Raw genomic sequence first — 16,094 nt, 5'->3', positions numbered from 1 at the left:
AAAATTTTTTTTAACGTTTATTTATTTTTGAGACAGAGAGACAGAGCATGAACGGGGGAGAGTCAGAGAGAGGGAGACACAGAATCTGAAACAGGCTTCAGGCTCTGAGCTGTCAGCACAGAGCCCGACGCGGGGCTCGAACTCACGGACCGCTAGATCATGACCTGAGCCGAAGTCGGACACTTAACCGACTGAGCCACCCAGGCACCCCTGATGACAGTTTTTAAAATCATTATTATAAGCTTAACAGAATGCTACAAAAATTAAAGCATTAGCAATTATGTGGCCAAATCACCTTGTTTTACAACCACGATATATTGTGTGTGGCTTCTCTAATGTCATACATCTTGTAAGAAACTGGTTAAAACTGCCCAACAGAATGTTTTTCTATGGGCATTTATTAGATTTCACCAAAATGTAGTAGTTGGATGAATTTCAAAACTGTATTAAATTTTATCTCCTGATAGAGGCCTGGTTATATTCTACTAATTCTTAATTTTCCCTTTTTTTTTTTTTTTGGCAATATTATGAACTCTATTCATTTTATTTGTTTAAAAAATGGCATAGCTGGACTTCAAGTTGCTACTTTTACTGGTAGTCAGTATTTTGGTGAAGATATATCTAGGCTAGAAAAAAATTTATAAGTCTACACATTTTATTATTTTTAGGGGAAATTGGAGATAATGTATTGCTGGCCTCAGATTATCTCTTCTTATTATGGCCCAAAGTACATCCACAGCAGTATTGTGATAATTTCGTCTTGTTAAATGTATTCCTGTAGGGTGAAATAGTTAGTCTAATACAGTAACAAGATTCCTAGTCCCATATCTCTGCTCTTATTCCCTCCATTTTTTTTGTCACATTAAAACACAATTGAAGTATTTTAATTTTATGTACAATGAGTTGGCATTAAGGTAGGTTATCTTGGATATCTGCAGTTAAAGTAGGTATGTTGGATGACCCATTCAAGGAAGTTCACGTAGTCCAGCTTAATGAAGCCTGTATCCTTCACGTACTGACAGAAACACTGGCGGCACATGTTGAGGCTGTATTCACACATCAGACCATGCTGGTTTGAGCAGATACAGCAAGAACAAGAACCCTGGCCAGATTTCCTCAGTGGCTCCAGCAGAGCTGCTGGTGAACCAATTTGCACTCTCAGATGCAATGAGGCAAAATGTTGCTCTTATTCCCTTTAATGAGGAAATATTCATGGAGCCAATTTCATGGAATATATGCATTTTATGTAAGAGATCACAGTTAACAGATTTTCTCTACTGGTGTAGAAAAAACTTCTACTTCTGTTGAGGGATACTCCCATGGTTGTGAGTGGATAGTATCAATTTATTTACACGATTTACTTATACCTTCCTTGTTTTAGGAAGAATAAAGACAGCCTACAAAAATACATAAAATATATTAGCAAGGTAGAAATTAAAAGAATAAAAAACAAGAATGTAACGATAAAATGGAAGTAAGAAATGTATATCTTAATGAACTGTACATACACACATACACACACGCATACATATGCGCGCGCACACACACACACACACACACACCCTTGTCTATAAGCATCTACATTTCAGAATGGGAAAACCCAGTTAGTTACTAAATTCTGTGTCCATTAGGTAAAAGTAATTAAGTTGATTTCCATAAAATAAAACCATTAACTATTTTTGGTTCTAGGTTCAGACAGGATTTTCTTTCAGAGAAGGATCTTCATAAAAAGAATCTTGATATAATGAGCAAATTCTTTGATATCATTTCAATATGGGAGATACATCACAATTTTCATAGATTTTCAAAAATATTTGTGTCATGTCAAGATTAATTTCAATAAAAGAAGCTCCACAGGGAGCCAGTACTTCATGGCTAGTTTGTGTTGATCTGGTTGGATCTAAGGGTAAAATTTAAATATATGGAAGAATGGATACATAATGTATTCTTCAAGCTGTCCTCCCTAACTGTTATTTCTCTCAAACAAGATTTTGATACTGATGGTATGACCATGAGTTTGAAATAATATTCTCTAACAAATACTTGGAGAATATTTACTTGAAATCAGATCAGATACACTGGTTGTAATACACCATTGATCTGACAGGAGAATGACATTCTGTTTTAAAAACTGATGAGTCTTGGGGCACCTGGGTGGCTCAGTCGGTTGAGCGTCCGACTTCAGCTCAGGTCACGATCTCACAGTTCATGAGTTCGAGCCCTGCGTCAGGCTCTGGGCTGATGGCTCAGAGCCTGGAGCCTGCTTCCGATTCTGTGTCTCCCTCTCTCTCTGCCCCTCCCCCATTCATGCTCAGTCTCTCTCTGTCTCAAAAATAAATAAACATTAAAAAAAAATAAAAATAAAAATAAAAACTGATGAGTCTTGGGGTGCCTGGGTGGCGCAGTCGGTTGGGTGTCCGACTTCAGCCAGGTCACGATCTCGCGGTCCGTGAGTTCGAGCCCCGCGTCAGGCTCTGGGCTGATGGCTCGGAGCCTGGAGCCTGTTTCCGATTCTGTGTCTCCCTCTATCTCTGACCCTCCCCCGTTCATGCTCTGTCTCTCTCTGTCCCAAAAATAAATAAAAAACGTTGAAAAAAAAAAAATTTAAAAAAAAAAAAAAAACTGATGAGTCTTTTATCTTGGAAAATCACTTCATTAAATTTTTGGTACAGTGAAACATTTGCTAATAATTTTGTTATTTAATTTCTATAATATGCAGAAAATTGGAGATTCTTACCGTGGCTACTGTGTAAGTGAGACTGAATTAGAAAGTGTCCTAACATTTCACAAGCAGCAAACTCAGAGTGTTTGGGGGACCCGCCAATCTCCAAGTCCAGCCAAGCCAGCTACACGCTTGATGTGGAAATCTCAATATGTTCCATATGACGGAATCCCATTTGTTAATGCAGGTACTTTTTAAAAGAAATTTTTTTTAAAGGTTCAGAACACCCATGATACACTGTGAAAATGTGGTTTTCCTAAAAGTTTTCTACCAAATTTTTCACTTTGGTGGATGACAGCTGAATGTTAATTGATGAAAATGCATATTAAACTAAAAATAAAACAAATATAACCAATTATTTTTATTATAAAATTGTATTATGTTAGAATAAATAATGCTTTCTTTAGATGTATTGATAAATAGAAAATAAAAACATTAACATAGCAATTTTATTATTTTAAATATGTGTATCTGTTGAATTTTTTTTTTAATGAAATTCAGATATTCTCTTCTTTCTCTTGATTTGTCTTGTGGGACAAATATGTGTTCATTTTATGTAACTCTGGACTTACTACATAGAATTTGTATGCATTCTGGAGTTACTAAACAGAATTCTAAGACTAGGATACTCAAACATCAGATGTGTTACATATGGTATTCTCAAATACCAGGCTAGTATGTATTAAAGTGGTAGAGTTTTGGTTGTTTCTTTTAAGATTTTTAAGTCATCTTTACACCCAACATAGGGCTCGAACTTACAACCCCGAGATTAAAAGTCACATGCTCTACCAACTGAGCCAGCCAGGTACCCCTGAAGTGGTAGGGTTTCAAACAATTCCCAGAGATTTATCCTAGGACTAGTCAGACTCCCAAGAACATAAAAATAAGTGATTTATTTCAGGACTATGGGAATACTGAGTCAGCTGGAGGAGTTGCAGTCTCATCCTGGACCTCTGAGGGTAAAAAAAAGATACTTAGAAGAAGATGAGATAAATGTAACCTCTTCTGCCCAGGTTTCATCACTATCTTATAAAAGAAACGCAACATTTCCCCCCTCCCTAGATCTTATCCCCATGTTAACTCTCCACAGGCAACCACCACATAAATTTGGTATGTATCTTTCCAGTCTATATTTGTATGCTTTGCCATACATGTTTGTCTTTATAATAATATATTATATTGTTTTGAATACTTTTAAATATTCATAAATAGTAAACTACAGACATTCTTATGTAAATTTTCACTCACACTTATTTTTTTTCCACCCTTATTTCTTGAAATCTGTACATATTGATACTTACAGATCTTAATTTAACTAATATATAACATTCCAGCATATCACCAGTAATATAAAAAATAATGCCACTAATGATCATTTAAGATGTTTCTAAGTTTTCAATATTACAAAGAATGCTGTAGTCAAATCTTGACAGTGTACATTTTCTGTTGAGAAGATGGAAATAAGATAATGGTGTATGCTTTAAAGTGGAGATGCTGAGTTGTAAAGTATGCCCTTCACAAGATTATTTCAAGTTGTTCTCTAAAGTGGCTGTACAGGTCCAAGTCTCCTCTCTAAAATTTTTTGGCCACATGTATTTCAGAATTTTTGGAATGTAGCATGATACTATTACAGAATAGTCCTAGCAAGTATTCTGTAGACACTATCACATAATCAAACACAGTAATACTTTATGGATAGTCACACTAGGAAGGATAAACAAAAGAACATAAATAGCCTTGTAAAATTCAGGTCAGGTTTTGTAGTCAAATGAGTTCCAAAAAATTTGTTTTCTGAACTTTTTCTATTTCAGAATTGTACATGAGGGAATGACGACCTGTACCAATTTTTACTTGTTTCAACAATGTATGAAAATTTCCCTTTCCTTCATTCACTTTATGACTTAGCATTGTGGACTTTAAAAATCTTTATATATTCTGGAAATTTTCTCATATATATACACACACATATATATAGATATATATATGTATAGATAGATATATATAACATATATAACAATATATGAAATCCCATGATTCCATGTAGTCATCATCTAGCTTCAACAACACTTAGCATACAGTCAATCTTGTCTCATTTATATCCCCCTTCTTCATTCCTACCTCCAAGATGATTTTCCAGCAAATTCCAGATATCCCATTGTTTTATGTGTAATTACTAAAGTATATATTAAATGCTAAAGTATATATCTCTAAAAGATAAGGACTCTTTATACACATGCATATGTTAAGTGAAGTTACATTATTAACACTTTAAAAGAATTAACTAATTTCTTTTTTTTTTTTTTTTTTTTAAATTTTTTTTTTTCAACGTTTTTTATTTATTTTTGGGACAGAGAGAGACAGAGCATGAACGGGGGAGGGTCAGAGATAGAGGGAGACACAGAATCGGAAACAGGCTCCAGGCTCCGAGCCATCAGCCCAGAGCCTGACGCGGGGCTCGAACTCACAGACCGCGAGATCGTGACCTGGCTGAAGTCGGACGCTCAACCGACTGCGCCACCCAGGCGCCCCAAGAATTAACTAATTTCTTAGTGTCATAGAATGTCCAAAGTTCACATTTCTTTACTTATCTAAGAATTCTTTTTCCGTAGGTTTGTTCAAATTCACTTCCAGAGTTCACAGATCACATTTGTGTTAATTTATCTCTTAAATTTTTCATCTAAAAATTTATTTTCTCTTTTCCCCCAGGTAGTTTGTCCTGTAGAGTTTGCCATATTCTGAGTTTTGCTGATCCCATCTCTGTGATGTAGTTTAGCATGTTTTTTTTTTTTTTAAATCTCCTCTATTTCCAGTGAACTATTAGATCTAGAGGCTTGATTAAATGAGGATTTAATCTCCATTAAAGTATTGTACAAAAATGCTTCATAGGTGTGCTGTGTACTTCTTATTGCTACCTATGTGCAACACCTTTTTGTGATGTTAAGATTGATCAGTGGGTTCAGTTATTTTAGAGTATTGTTAAAATTTTTTTTTGCCAATCCAAAGAGTGTGAGATGGTATTTTACTATTGCTTTAATTTGCATTTCCATATTTAGTAATAAAGTTGAACATCTTTTTATTTGTTCATTTAATATCTTATTTTTTTCTTTTTGAATTACCTATTTATAGTCTGTCCATTATTCTGTTTGGTTCTTTATTTTTATTTTTTAAAAATTTTTTAGTATTATTGACAGAGAGAGAGAGAGAGAGAGAGACAGAGCATGAGTGGGGGAGGGCAGAGAGAGAGGGAGACACAGAATCTGAAACAGGCTCTAGGCTCTGAGCTGTCAGCACAGAGCCCGACGTGGGGCTCAAACTCACTGACAGCAAGATCATGACCTGAGCCGAAGTCGGACGCTCAACCGACTGAGCCACCCAGGCACCCCTGGTTCTTTAGTTTTAAAGCTTATTTGTAGTTCTTTATATTCTGCATATTCTTTGTTATATGTGTTGTAAAATACTGTTTTTTAAACTTTTTTACCTTTATGGTGTCTTTTAAATTAAAAAATTTTAATTTTTAATTCATGTCAGCTTTATCAACAGTTTTATTTATGACTGGTGTTTTTTATTTTAAATTTGAAAAGTTTTCTGTGCTCTGCTATACTCTACATGGAACTGGATATTTGACTTAAAGTCATAAACTTTATAGTTTTCACATTCACTTATTTTTATTCTTTTGCTATGTAACAAATTACCCAAAACCTGATGGCTGAAAACAACAAACATTTATCTCATTGTTCCTCTGGGTCAGGAATCCAAGAGCTGCTTAGCAAGGTAGTTCTGCCTCAGGTTCTGTCACAAGACTGCTTGCTATTAAGGTGTTGGTTGGAGCTGCAGTCGTCTCACCACTTGGCTGGGGCAGAATGTGCTTTCAAGCTCGCTCATGTGGCTTATTCCTTGCCACATGGGTGTCTCCACAGAGCTGCCTCACCACAGACAGCTGATTTTGCCCAGAGAGAGCAATCCAAGCAAGAGCAAGAGAGTACCCAGGATGGAAGTCACAGTCTTTTTATAACCTAGTATCAAAAATAGCATCTTGTCACTTCTGCCATGTTCATTAGAAGTAAGTTAATAAGTCTAGCCCATGCTCAAGGGGAGGGAATTACACAAGGACATGAGTACTAGGAAAATAGGGATCATTGGGGGCCATATTATAGGCTGGTTATTACATTATTGTAGTCCCCCCTTATCCGCAGTTTCACTTTCCAAGGTTTCAGTTGCCTGTTCTCAACCTCAGTCTGGAAGCAGATGATCCTCCTGACGTTTTGTCAGAAGGTCAGTAGTAGCCTAATGCTACATCACAATGCCTACGTCATTCACCTCACTGCATCTCATCACATAGGCATTTTATCATCTCACATCATCACAAGAAGAAGAAGGGTGAGTACAGTACAATAAATTATTTTGAGAGAGAAACCCCATTCATATAACTTTTATGACAGTATATTGTTATAATTGTTCTATTTTATTATTGTAATCTCTTACTGTGCCTTAGGTTATTAATTAAACTTTATCATAGGCATATATGTATAGGAAAAAGCATAGTTTATATAGGGTTTAGTACTGTCCATCATTTCAGGCATTCACTGTGGGTCTTGGAACATATCCCCCGCAGATAAGGGGGGACTACTGTATTCTAATAGTACAAATAGAAATAAGGAAATAAATAGTTATAAAATGAAATAAAACTTTAAATGACAATATTTACTAACAAATGTACCTTTTACTAATTTCTACTTATAAGGTGGCAAATTTTATTATTAAAAATTATATGTATGTAAATATCAGTTAACATTCAGTAAATGTGGTATTATCAAATTTCTTTACCATAATGTACATTTGGTAAATATTACAATAAACTCTTAAATTTGTATGTTTATACATCTTAGTAAGACTTACTGATGTTTTCTTTCCTTAAAGTTGCATAATCGAAAGTGTAAATTTTGATATTGCCACCACTAAGTTATTTTTATTCTAGTGTCCAGAACAGATGGATACTTCAATTAATATCAATAGTTGGTTTTGGCCTACAGGGAGTAGAGCTGTGGTAATGGAGTGTCAGTATGGGCCAAGGAGAAAAGGTTTCCAGTTAAAAAAAATCAGTGAACAGGAAAGCAGGTCTTGTCAGCTCTACAAAGCCACTTGTCCAGCCCGGTAAGCTTTATTTTTTTTTATTTCCTTTTTTTAAATATTTAATTTTTAATAGCTAATAGACACATTTCTATTAAGTTTAAACAGTGCCAAAAAGTACACAGTGAAACCTAAGTTTCCTTTTATCTTTAACCCTATGTCTCTTTTTAAGGCAACAACTCTTAACAGTTTCTTGTGTAACCCTCCAAAGATATTCTGTGTATATGCATACATATATATGCTCCTTTACACTCAAAAATGTTGAAATCTTAGTAAAACTTATAATATTTTCTTTCCTTAAAGTTAGGTAGTTGTGTACATTCTTTCCTGCTGTGAATTCACATTGCTTTATTTCCATTCTGAATACCTATTATGGTTATTTACTCCACAACTATTTTGCCTCATACTAGTGTGGATGCAATGACATATACTACTCTATGCTTTGTTTTTGTTATTTCATTCCCAGTGTGTCTCAAAGCTGCCTCCATATTTGTACATAAAAACGAACTGATTCCTTCCTTTTATTTATTTATTTTAATTTTTTTTAATGTTTATTTATTTATTTAATTTTTTTTTAACGTTTATTTATTTTTGAGACAGAGAGAGACAGAGCATGAACAGGGGAGGGGCAGAGAGAGAGGGAGACACAGAATCAGAAGCAGGCTCCAGGCTCTGAGCCATCAGCCCAGAGCCCGATACGGGGCTCGAACTCACGGACCGCGAGATCGTGACCTGAGTTGAAGTCGGACGCTCAACTGACTGAGCCACCCAGGCACCCCATTGTTTATTTATTTTTGAGACACAGAGAGACAGAGCATGAACGGGGGAGGGTCAGAGAGAGAGGGAGACACACAATCGGAAGCAGGCTCCAGGCTCTGAGCTGTCAGCACAGAGCCCGACGTGGGGCTTGAACTCATGGACCGTGAGATCATGACCTAAGCCGAAGTCGGACACTTAACCGACGAGCCACCCAGGCACCCCATTATTTATTTATTTTAAAAATTGAAATACAACTGACAGATACCATTATGTTAGTTTCATGATTCTTTCAGTAGCCATACAATATTACATTTATGGATGAATTGTCATTTACAAAATTAGTCCTCTGATGATGGACATGTAAGCTCTGAAAAGTATTCTTTATTATTGTATATAAAACTGCAGTATAACATTATGCCTGTTTGTATACTTGTGCAAGAATACCAGTAGAATAAATTTCTTGAAATGAAATTGCTAGAGCAAAGGTTATATTCTTTTAAATGTTGACAGGTATTGTAAAGAAAGTTGTTCTTTAGAGAAATTTTACGAATTACATTCATACCAGCAATGTACAAAATCAACACAGTACGTTTTAAATAGAATAGGACTACAGACTGGCCATTGCTCTGGGTGAGAGTGAAAAATTTGAAGCAATAAAAGGTTTTTATTATGTTCTTTTCTAATATTTCTTTTTCAGACATTGAAATTTTTAAATTATCAAATAAATAAAATTTAAAAAGATAACATATAAAGGCAGGGTTTAGTTGATCTTTGGAACATTTTATTTCATTATCACATGTCATACACAAACCTCTGCATTCTCAAGAAATTTTTAAAGCCAGTTCAGAAGACTTTTCATATTTAATCTGATAATGTTAACTTTAGGCAATATTTAAACCTGACTGTGAAACAAAACTTTCAACTGCTTTTAAATATAAGCAATATAAAATCTCAGGTATAACTTAAGGGAAAATCTCTGTGTATAAAGAAATAATTTTATTCTCTGTCATTCTACAAGTACTTTTTCGGTATCTACTCCATGCTCAGCAATACATTGGGAAGGAAGGAGACTGAAAGAGTCTTAAGATTTCGCTTACTCTTGGGAAACTTAAAATATTGTTGGGGTACCTCAGGAAACAGAAAACTGTGGGAGGGGCACACGGGTGGCTCAGGTGGTTAAGTGTCCGACTTCGGCTCAGGTCACTATTTCATGAGTTGGAGCCCCACATCGGGCTCTATGCTAACAGCTCAGAGCCTAGAGCCAGCTTCATATTGTGTCTCCCTCTCTCTCTGCCCCTCCCCCACTCACACTCTGTCCCTCTCTCTCAAAATTAAATAAACATTAAAACAAAACAAAAAAACTATTGGAGAACATAATAGTATAGTATATAGTACCAAATGTGTCAATTAGCTAACTCATCAGAGAAGAAATATATCCATGCAAACTCATTAGCAGGAAAAGTACAAATTAACCTGGATGCTGAAGTTTAGATTGAATTTGGGTAGGTAGGTAGAGAATTAGAGAGAAGATAATTGTTTGTAGACCAGGAGCATTCTATAAATAAAGATATGGTGTGATTGTATTTTTGGTATCAGAGAAGGAACATTGAAATGATAAACTTCACAGAAAAAGCAATTTTATGTTTGAAGTACTTGAAAGATTAGGTGAATAAGGTAGAGTCATATGGAATGCCTTGAATGCTGCCAAGACATATGTACTTGATTAAAGAGCAGATAAATTCTTCAACAGAGAACTACAAATGTGAGCAATTATTGTAGCATTGATATATCAAGTGGGTTTAAGGAACAAGGCCCAGAGGCCCAGAAGGAAGCTATTAAAATAATCCAGGCATGAGTTTTTGTTTTATTTTTATGCTTAAGATCTATTTATTATTTATCTTTACAAGTAGCAAAGTCCCTCCATTTTTTCTAGCTTAATATACATGGATATAAAAAGCTACTGATTTTACCCTGCCTCCCACCCTGACAGAATGGGGTAAGAGGAGGTTGTGAGCTCAGAGCAGCCTCTTGATGCCAAGGTAGTTCCTTTTTACCTCAGACTTGAACTCTGGTGCTCTAATCAGTTATCCTTTTGCTGATTTCTTTTCAGTTTAAGAAAATCTGTGAGTTTGTGAGCATTCTCCCCAGTATTCGGGTCTACAAAGTCCTTGGGAAGTTGGTTACTCAGATAGGGACTGGGTTGAACTGTTACTTCACTATTTGTGCAGCTGAAAGCTGGAGAATCCTGCTCCAGGGCATCTCTTTCACTAAAATCACCTTTTAAGTTTCTCCCAGATATCAGCTCTTCCCAAGTAAACAGCAGTGAATCAGTTAACTTCACCAAATGGATTAAAATCAATCAGCTACACCTTCCCACTGCTGTTTCTAGATACATCCAACGCGAAGTCTTCATTTAAGAATTTATACTGTGTTTCTTGGAAAACTCTTGTATGCACCTGCAAATCTTTTCCTTTTGTTTAGAAATATGATCATAGTATTGTGTATAGTCCCTTTGAAAAATACCAGTAAGCTTGTTCTCCTTAACAAAACATCAGAACTCAGCCCCAGAAATTAATTCACACCATTGTTGAAGAACAAGTTCATATTCTGTACGAGGATCTGGAGAATCATCAGTGCAATGAACAAATGGTTGAGTGAAGTCAAGAATGATGAAATCAGAACTCTTGAACAATGGAAAGTTGTCACTGAATGTTTTACATTTCAGAGAACTGTTCATTGCTATCCAGTTTGCATCCCTTGGAGCACTCCAGTTAAGCCTAGGAAATACACTGCCTCCACCCCCACCCCCACCCCCACCCCCACCCCCACCCCAACCCTTAACCCTGGGGAATCCATAGCTTCATGGACTTTAGTGGTAAACTTGGGAAATCCTGGTGCCATAAGCATAGCCATGTTCTCATCATCCGACCACTACATTTCTTCTGCCTCATCATCACTGGCTGAGAATGTGTTGGCGGATCTTCTCTTCCTGAAACCACCAGAGTTCCATCATGGAGTAAATAATCCTTCACATTCTGAGGAAGTGGAAGAAGACACACTTGATGGTAAGGCTTCAGAACAGTGGATACCACATGGAGAAATGCCCCGTATTCATCCTCCAGCTGCTGCTGCCGCCACCACCCCCACCTCTCCCAGCACCCTCCTGGAACTCCCAGGCAGGAGTTTTTTATGGCTTTCAGAAGAATTGAGAAGAGGGAAATCCAGAAACAAAATTACTATCCATAAATATTCAGATACTTTTACTGACATCATGAGTATTGTTCATTTGCTAAGTATTATGCACTGAAATATGGCTTATTTTTCAACATAATCTTCTGAATGCTTTCTAATTTAATTTAATTTTTTAAAAGTTTAATACTTAAACCTTTGCTTGATAAGTTAGATTTTCTTAAGATTATAATATAATGAAACAAATTCTTCTTTTTTTTATAAAAAGGATTTACATTAAAAAGGTACAGAAGTTTCCTGAATATAGAGTTCCTACAGACCCAAAAATTGACAAGAAAATAATCCGAATGGAGCAGGAAAAAGCCTTTAACATGCTAAAGAAGAATTTGGTAGATGCTGGTGGTGTTCTTAGGTATGACATTTATATCATTTTTTTAATTTTTACAAATTAGCTCCATTTACAAGATTTTTTTGCTGTAAGAGAAACTATAATTATGTTTTCTAATTATTTCATTAAGAAAAGGTTTTTATAAGGGACATTTCTCACTAGTGATTTCCTAGGTATTAAAGCAGTTTGTTGCTGTATAAGCCATTGAGTTTATCAACCAAATGTTTGGATAATGCTGACCAAAGAATTGCATATACCATATGGAAGTTTTCCCCCAAAATGACAAATACAGGTTTAATAACACATATCATTATGTATTTCACACTTTGTTTCTGACACTTCATTGGAACCGAACTTGCAGTCACCTGTATGTATTTTTTTTTACCCATCTTTGATTATCTATGACAGCCAGAAATTAATTCTAAGCCCTACATATAATTCCATTTTGTACTTATTGGGCTTCAGGTTTTATATAAGAAGAAATATTAGCCTTCCTTCTTTCCTTCATATTCAGTCTAGGTGAAGAATTTACAGTAATGCAATGGGATTAAATATACGGAATATAGTTTTTGTGTGAACTTTAGAAAAACTTTCAGGTGTATAGAAAATGAGTAGTCAATAATTAGATCATCTAGGTTAGAGAACATTGCATATAATTTTTAAGTAGGCTCCATTTCATGCAATATCAATCATTGCAAGCACTTTGTACAAAAGTATCAATTAAAACAGTATCCTACCAGATCATTTCATTTTCCTAGCATCTGTTTTTTGGGCCCTGCACTGCTGTATGGAAGATCTGTATTCATCTTCTAGTTAATTCTCTTGCTCATTGGGGCAGTTGGAGATGGGGTGCTGTTAGAGGCAGTTTATTGAGTTCCTGTCAGAGAAGATTCTCCCACATAACTCAATAGGCACTGAATTATAGCCACTCTTTGTTTAGACAGATTATAGGTGGAACACAGAAGTTATAATTTGGGGACAAAATTGGAAAATGGGAAAATACACAATTTAAAAGATGATGACTTTAGGGGTGCCTGGCTGCTCTGTCAGTTGAGTGTCTGACTTTGGCTCAGTTTATGATCTCACAGTTTGTGGGTTTGAGTCCACATGGGGCTCTCTGCTGTCAGCAAAGAACTCACTTTGGATCCTCTGTCCCCCTCTGTCTTTGCCCCTCCCTCACTTGTTCTCTTTTTCTCAAAATAAATACACACACTTTAAATGCACAAATAAATAAAAGATGATGACTTTAAAAGTCTTGTTATTTTGAGGTAAAATTTACTTAACATGAAAATTTTTTTATCATGTTTCAGAGCTGGCTTTTTTTTTTTAATTTATTTTTTAAATTTACATCCAAGTTAGTTAGCATATAGTGCAACAATGATTTCAGGAGTAGATTCCTTAATGTCCCTTACCCATTTAGCCCATCCCCACTCCTACAACCGCTCCAGTAACCCTCTGTTCTCCATATTTAAGAGTCTCTTACATTTTGTCCCCCTCCCTGTTTTTATATTATTTTTGCTTCCCTTCCCTTAGTTCATCTGTTTTGTATCTTAAAGTCCTCATATGAGTGAAGTCATATATTTGTCTTTCTCTAATTTCGCTTAGCATAATGCCCTCCAGTTCCATCCAGTAGTTGCAAATGGCAAGATTTCATTCTTTTTGATTGCTGAGTAATACTCCATTGTATATATATATACCACATCTTCTTTATCCATCCATGGACATTTGGTCTCTTTCCATACTTTGGCTACTGATAGCGCTGCTATAAACATTGGGGTGCATGTGTCCCTTCGAAACAGCATACTGGTATCCCTTGGATAAATACCTAGTAGTGAAATTGCTGGGTTATAGGGTAGTTCTATTTTTAATTTTTTGAGGAAACTCCATACTGTTTTCTAGACTGGCCGCACCAGTTTGCATTCCCACCAGCAGTGCAAAACAGATCCTCTTCTTCCACATCCTCACCAACATCTGTTGTTGCCTGAGCGGTTAATGTTAGCCATTGTGGTTTTGAGTTGTATTTCCCTGATGATGAGTGATGTTGAGCATTTTTTCATGTGTTGGTTGGCTATCTGATGTCTTCTTTGGAGAAGTGTCTATCCGTGTCTTTTGCCCATTTCTTGACTGGATTGTTTTTTGGGTGTTGAATTTGATAGGTTCTTTATAGATTTTGGATACTAACCCTTTATCTGATATGTCGTTTGCAAATATCTTCTCCCATTCCGTCAGTTGCCTTTTAGTTTTGTTGTTTCCTTTGCTGTGCAGAAGCTTTTTATCTTGATGAGGTCCCAGCAGTTCATTTTTGCTTGTTTCCCTTGCCTTCGGAGACATGTCAAGTAAGATGTTGCTGTAGCTGAGGTCAAAGAAGTTGCTGCCTCTTTTCTCCTTTAACGTTTTGATGATTTCCTGTCTAACATTTAGGTCTTTCATCCATTTTGAATTTATTTTTGTGTATGGTGTATGAAAGTTGTCCAGTTTCATTCTTCTACATGTCGCTGTCCAGTTTTTCCAGCACCACTTGCTAAAGAGACTATCTTTATTTCATTGGATATTCTTTCCTGCTTTGTCAAAGATTAGTTGGCCATACGTTTGTGGGTCCATTTCTGGGTTCTCTATTCTGTTCCATTGATCTGAGTGTCTGTTTTTGTGCCAGTACCATACTGTCTTGATGATTACAGCTTTGTAATACAGCTTGAATTCTGGAACATGAAATTTAAAATACAATTTTCATATATATTTAACTCCTATACCCCTCCTTAACTTTAGGGCCAGAGTAAAAGTCTATAAAGGTTCATAAAGATTTTTATTTAATTGAGTATAGAACCAACTTAGAACAAGCAGAGGACATTTTAAGATTTATTTATTAGTTTTAAATTGCTAATTATATTCATTTAATATATAATCTTTTCTTAAAAGGTTATTCTTTTTCTTGATGAGGTTTAACATAAGTAACTATGATTCGTGCCTTTGTTTAATAGCATAATTTTAAATATTTCCACTTCTCAGATGGTATGTACAGTTACCTACAAAGCAAGCTCATCAGTATCACGAGTTAGAAACTTCCTGCCTTGCTTTGTCACCTTCCCCTTTTCCTGTGCCTTCTCTTGAAGAAGAGGAAACTGCAATTAGGGATGAAAATTGCGCATTACCCTCACGTCTACATCCTCAAGTAGCACATAAGATTCAAGAATTAGTGTCACAAGGAATAGAACAAGTGTATGCAGTAAGGAAACAGCTAAGGTATGGTAAAAACAAATTGTTCTTTTACATTTTTCATTTTTGTTTGTTGGTTTAAATAATACACTTACCAGGGTGCCTGGGTGGCTCAGTTCGTTAAGTGTCCAACTCTTGATTTCAGCTCAGGTCATGATCTCACAGTCGTGGGATTGAGCCCTGCATTGGTCTCTGCATTGAGTGTGGAGCCTGCTTAGGATTCTCTCTCCCTCTCTCTCTCTCTCTGTCCCTCTCCCACATGCATGCATGCATGCTTTCTCTCTCTCTCAAAATAAATAAACATTAAAAAAGTAAAAAAATAATAACGCTTTTATTATCATAGACATTTTCCAGGATGTATGCTATCAGAGTAGATAAAGATTATAATTTATTAATTTATTAAAATAATCTTATTATGAACTGATCATTTTGTAGCAGATCTTTGGCAAGCCATGAGTAATGATTCAAATTACTCATTTAAAATATTCCATAATCAGATTTAACAAATTGGACTATTTCTGAATGATATATAAATTGAATTATGTAATAAATACCTTTAAAAAGAACCTTTGTAGAACCAAAGATTTTAAAACCTAGGCCAAGATACTTATTTAAGCTATTTGAAATGCAATTAAATTGTATTACAACAAAAGAACATGGATAGTTCTTTTTTTTTTTTTTACTAGAAAGCTTTTT

The 16,094-nt window shown here is 35.6% G+C and overlaps 1 protein-coding gene, 1 non-coding gene and 2 pseudogenes across 17 annotated transcripts in view; 1 reads left to right on the top strand and 3 right to left on the bottom strand.

The window, feature by feature from the left end:
• CARF (calcium responsive transcription factor) overlaps window positions 1-16,094 on the top strand; it is a 101,540-nt gene that overhangs the window by 28,357 nt on the left and 57,089 nt on the right. For all 16 annotated transcript variants that reach the window (XM_078451000.2, XM_078450992.2, XM_078450999.2 and 13 more), the window contains 4 exons: window positions 2,720-2,909; window positions 7,753-7,873; window positions 12,066-12,209; window positions 15,192-15,425. In XM_078451000.2, the coding sequence (XP_078307126.2) occupies window positions 2,720-2,909; window positions 7,753-7,873; window positions 12,066-12,209; window positions 15,192-15,425 (689 nt within the window). The remainder of the gene's footprint in view (window positions 1-2,719; window positions 2,910-7,752; window positions 7,874-12,065; window positions 12,210-15,191; window positions 15,426-16,094) is intronic.
• LOC132674562 (small ribosomal subunit protein uS14 pseudogene) lies at window positions 667-1,321 on the bottom strand (annotated as a pseudogene).
• Window positions 3,457-3,529, bottom strand: TRNAK-UUU (transfer RNA lysine (anticodon UUU)). The gene has a single exon. It is a non-coding gene; the product is annotated as a tRNA-Lys (tRNA).
• Window positions 10,416-11,723, bottom strand: LOC132673131 (translation initiation factor eIF2 assembly protein pseudogene; annotated as a pseudogene).

This window comes from Panthera onca, chromosome C1 (genome assembly GCF_046562875.1).
Source record: "Panthera onca isolate mPanOnc1 chromosome C1, mPanOnc1 haplotype 2, whole genome shotgun sequence".
Taxonomy (NCBI): Eukaryota; Metazoa; Chordata; class Mammalia; order Carnivora; family Felidae; genus Panthera; species Panthera onca.
The sequence above is the reverse complement of the archived record's forward strand: the minus strand, read 5'-3'. Positions and strand labels throughout refer to the sequence as shown.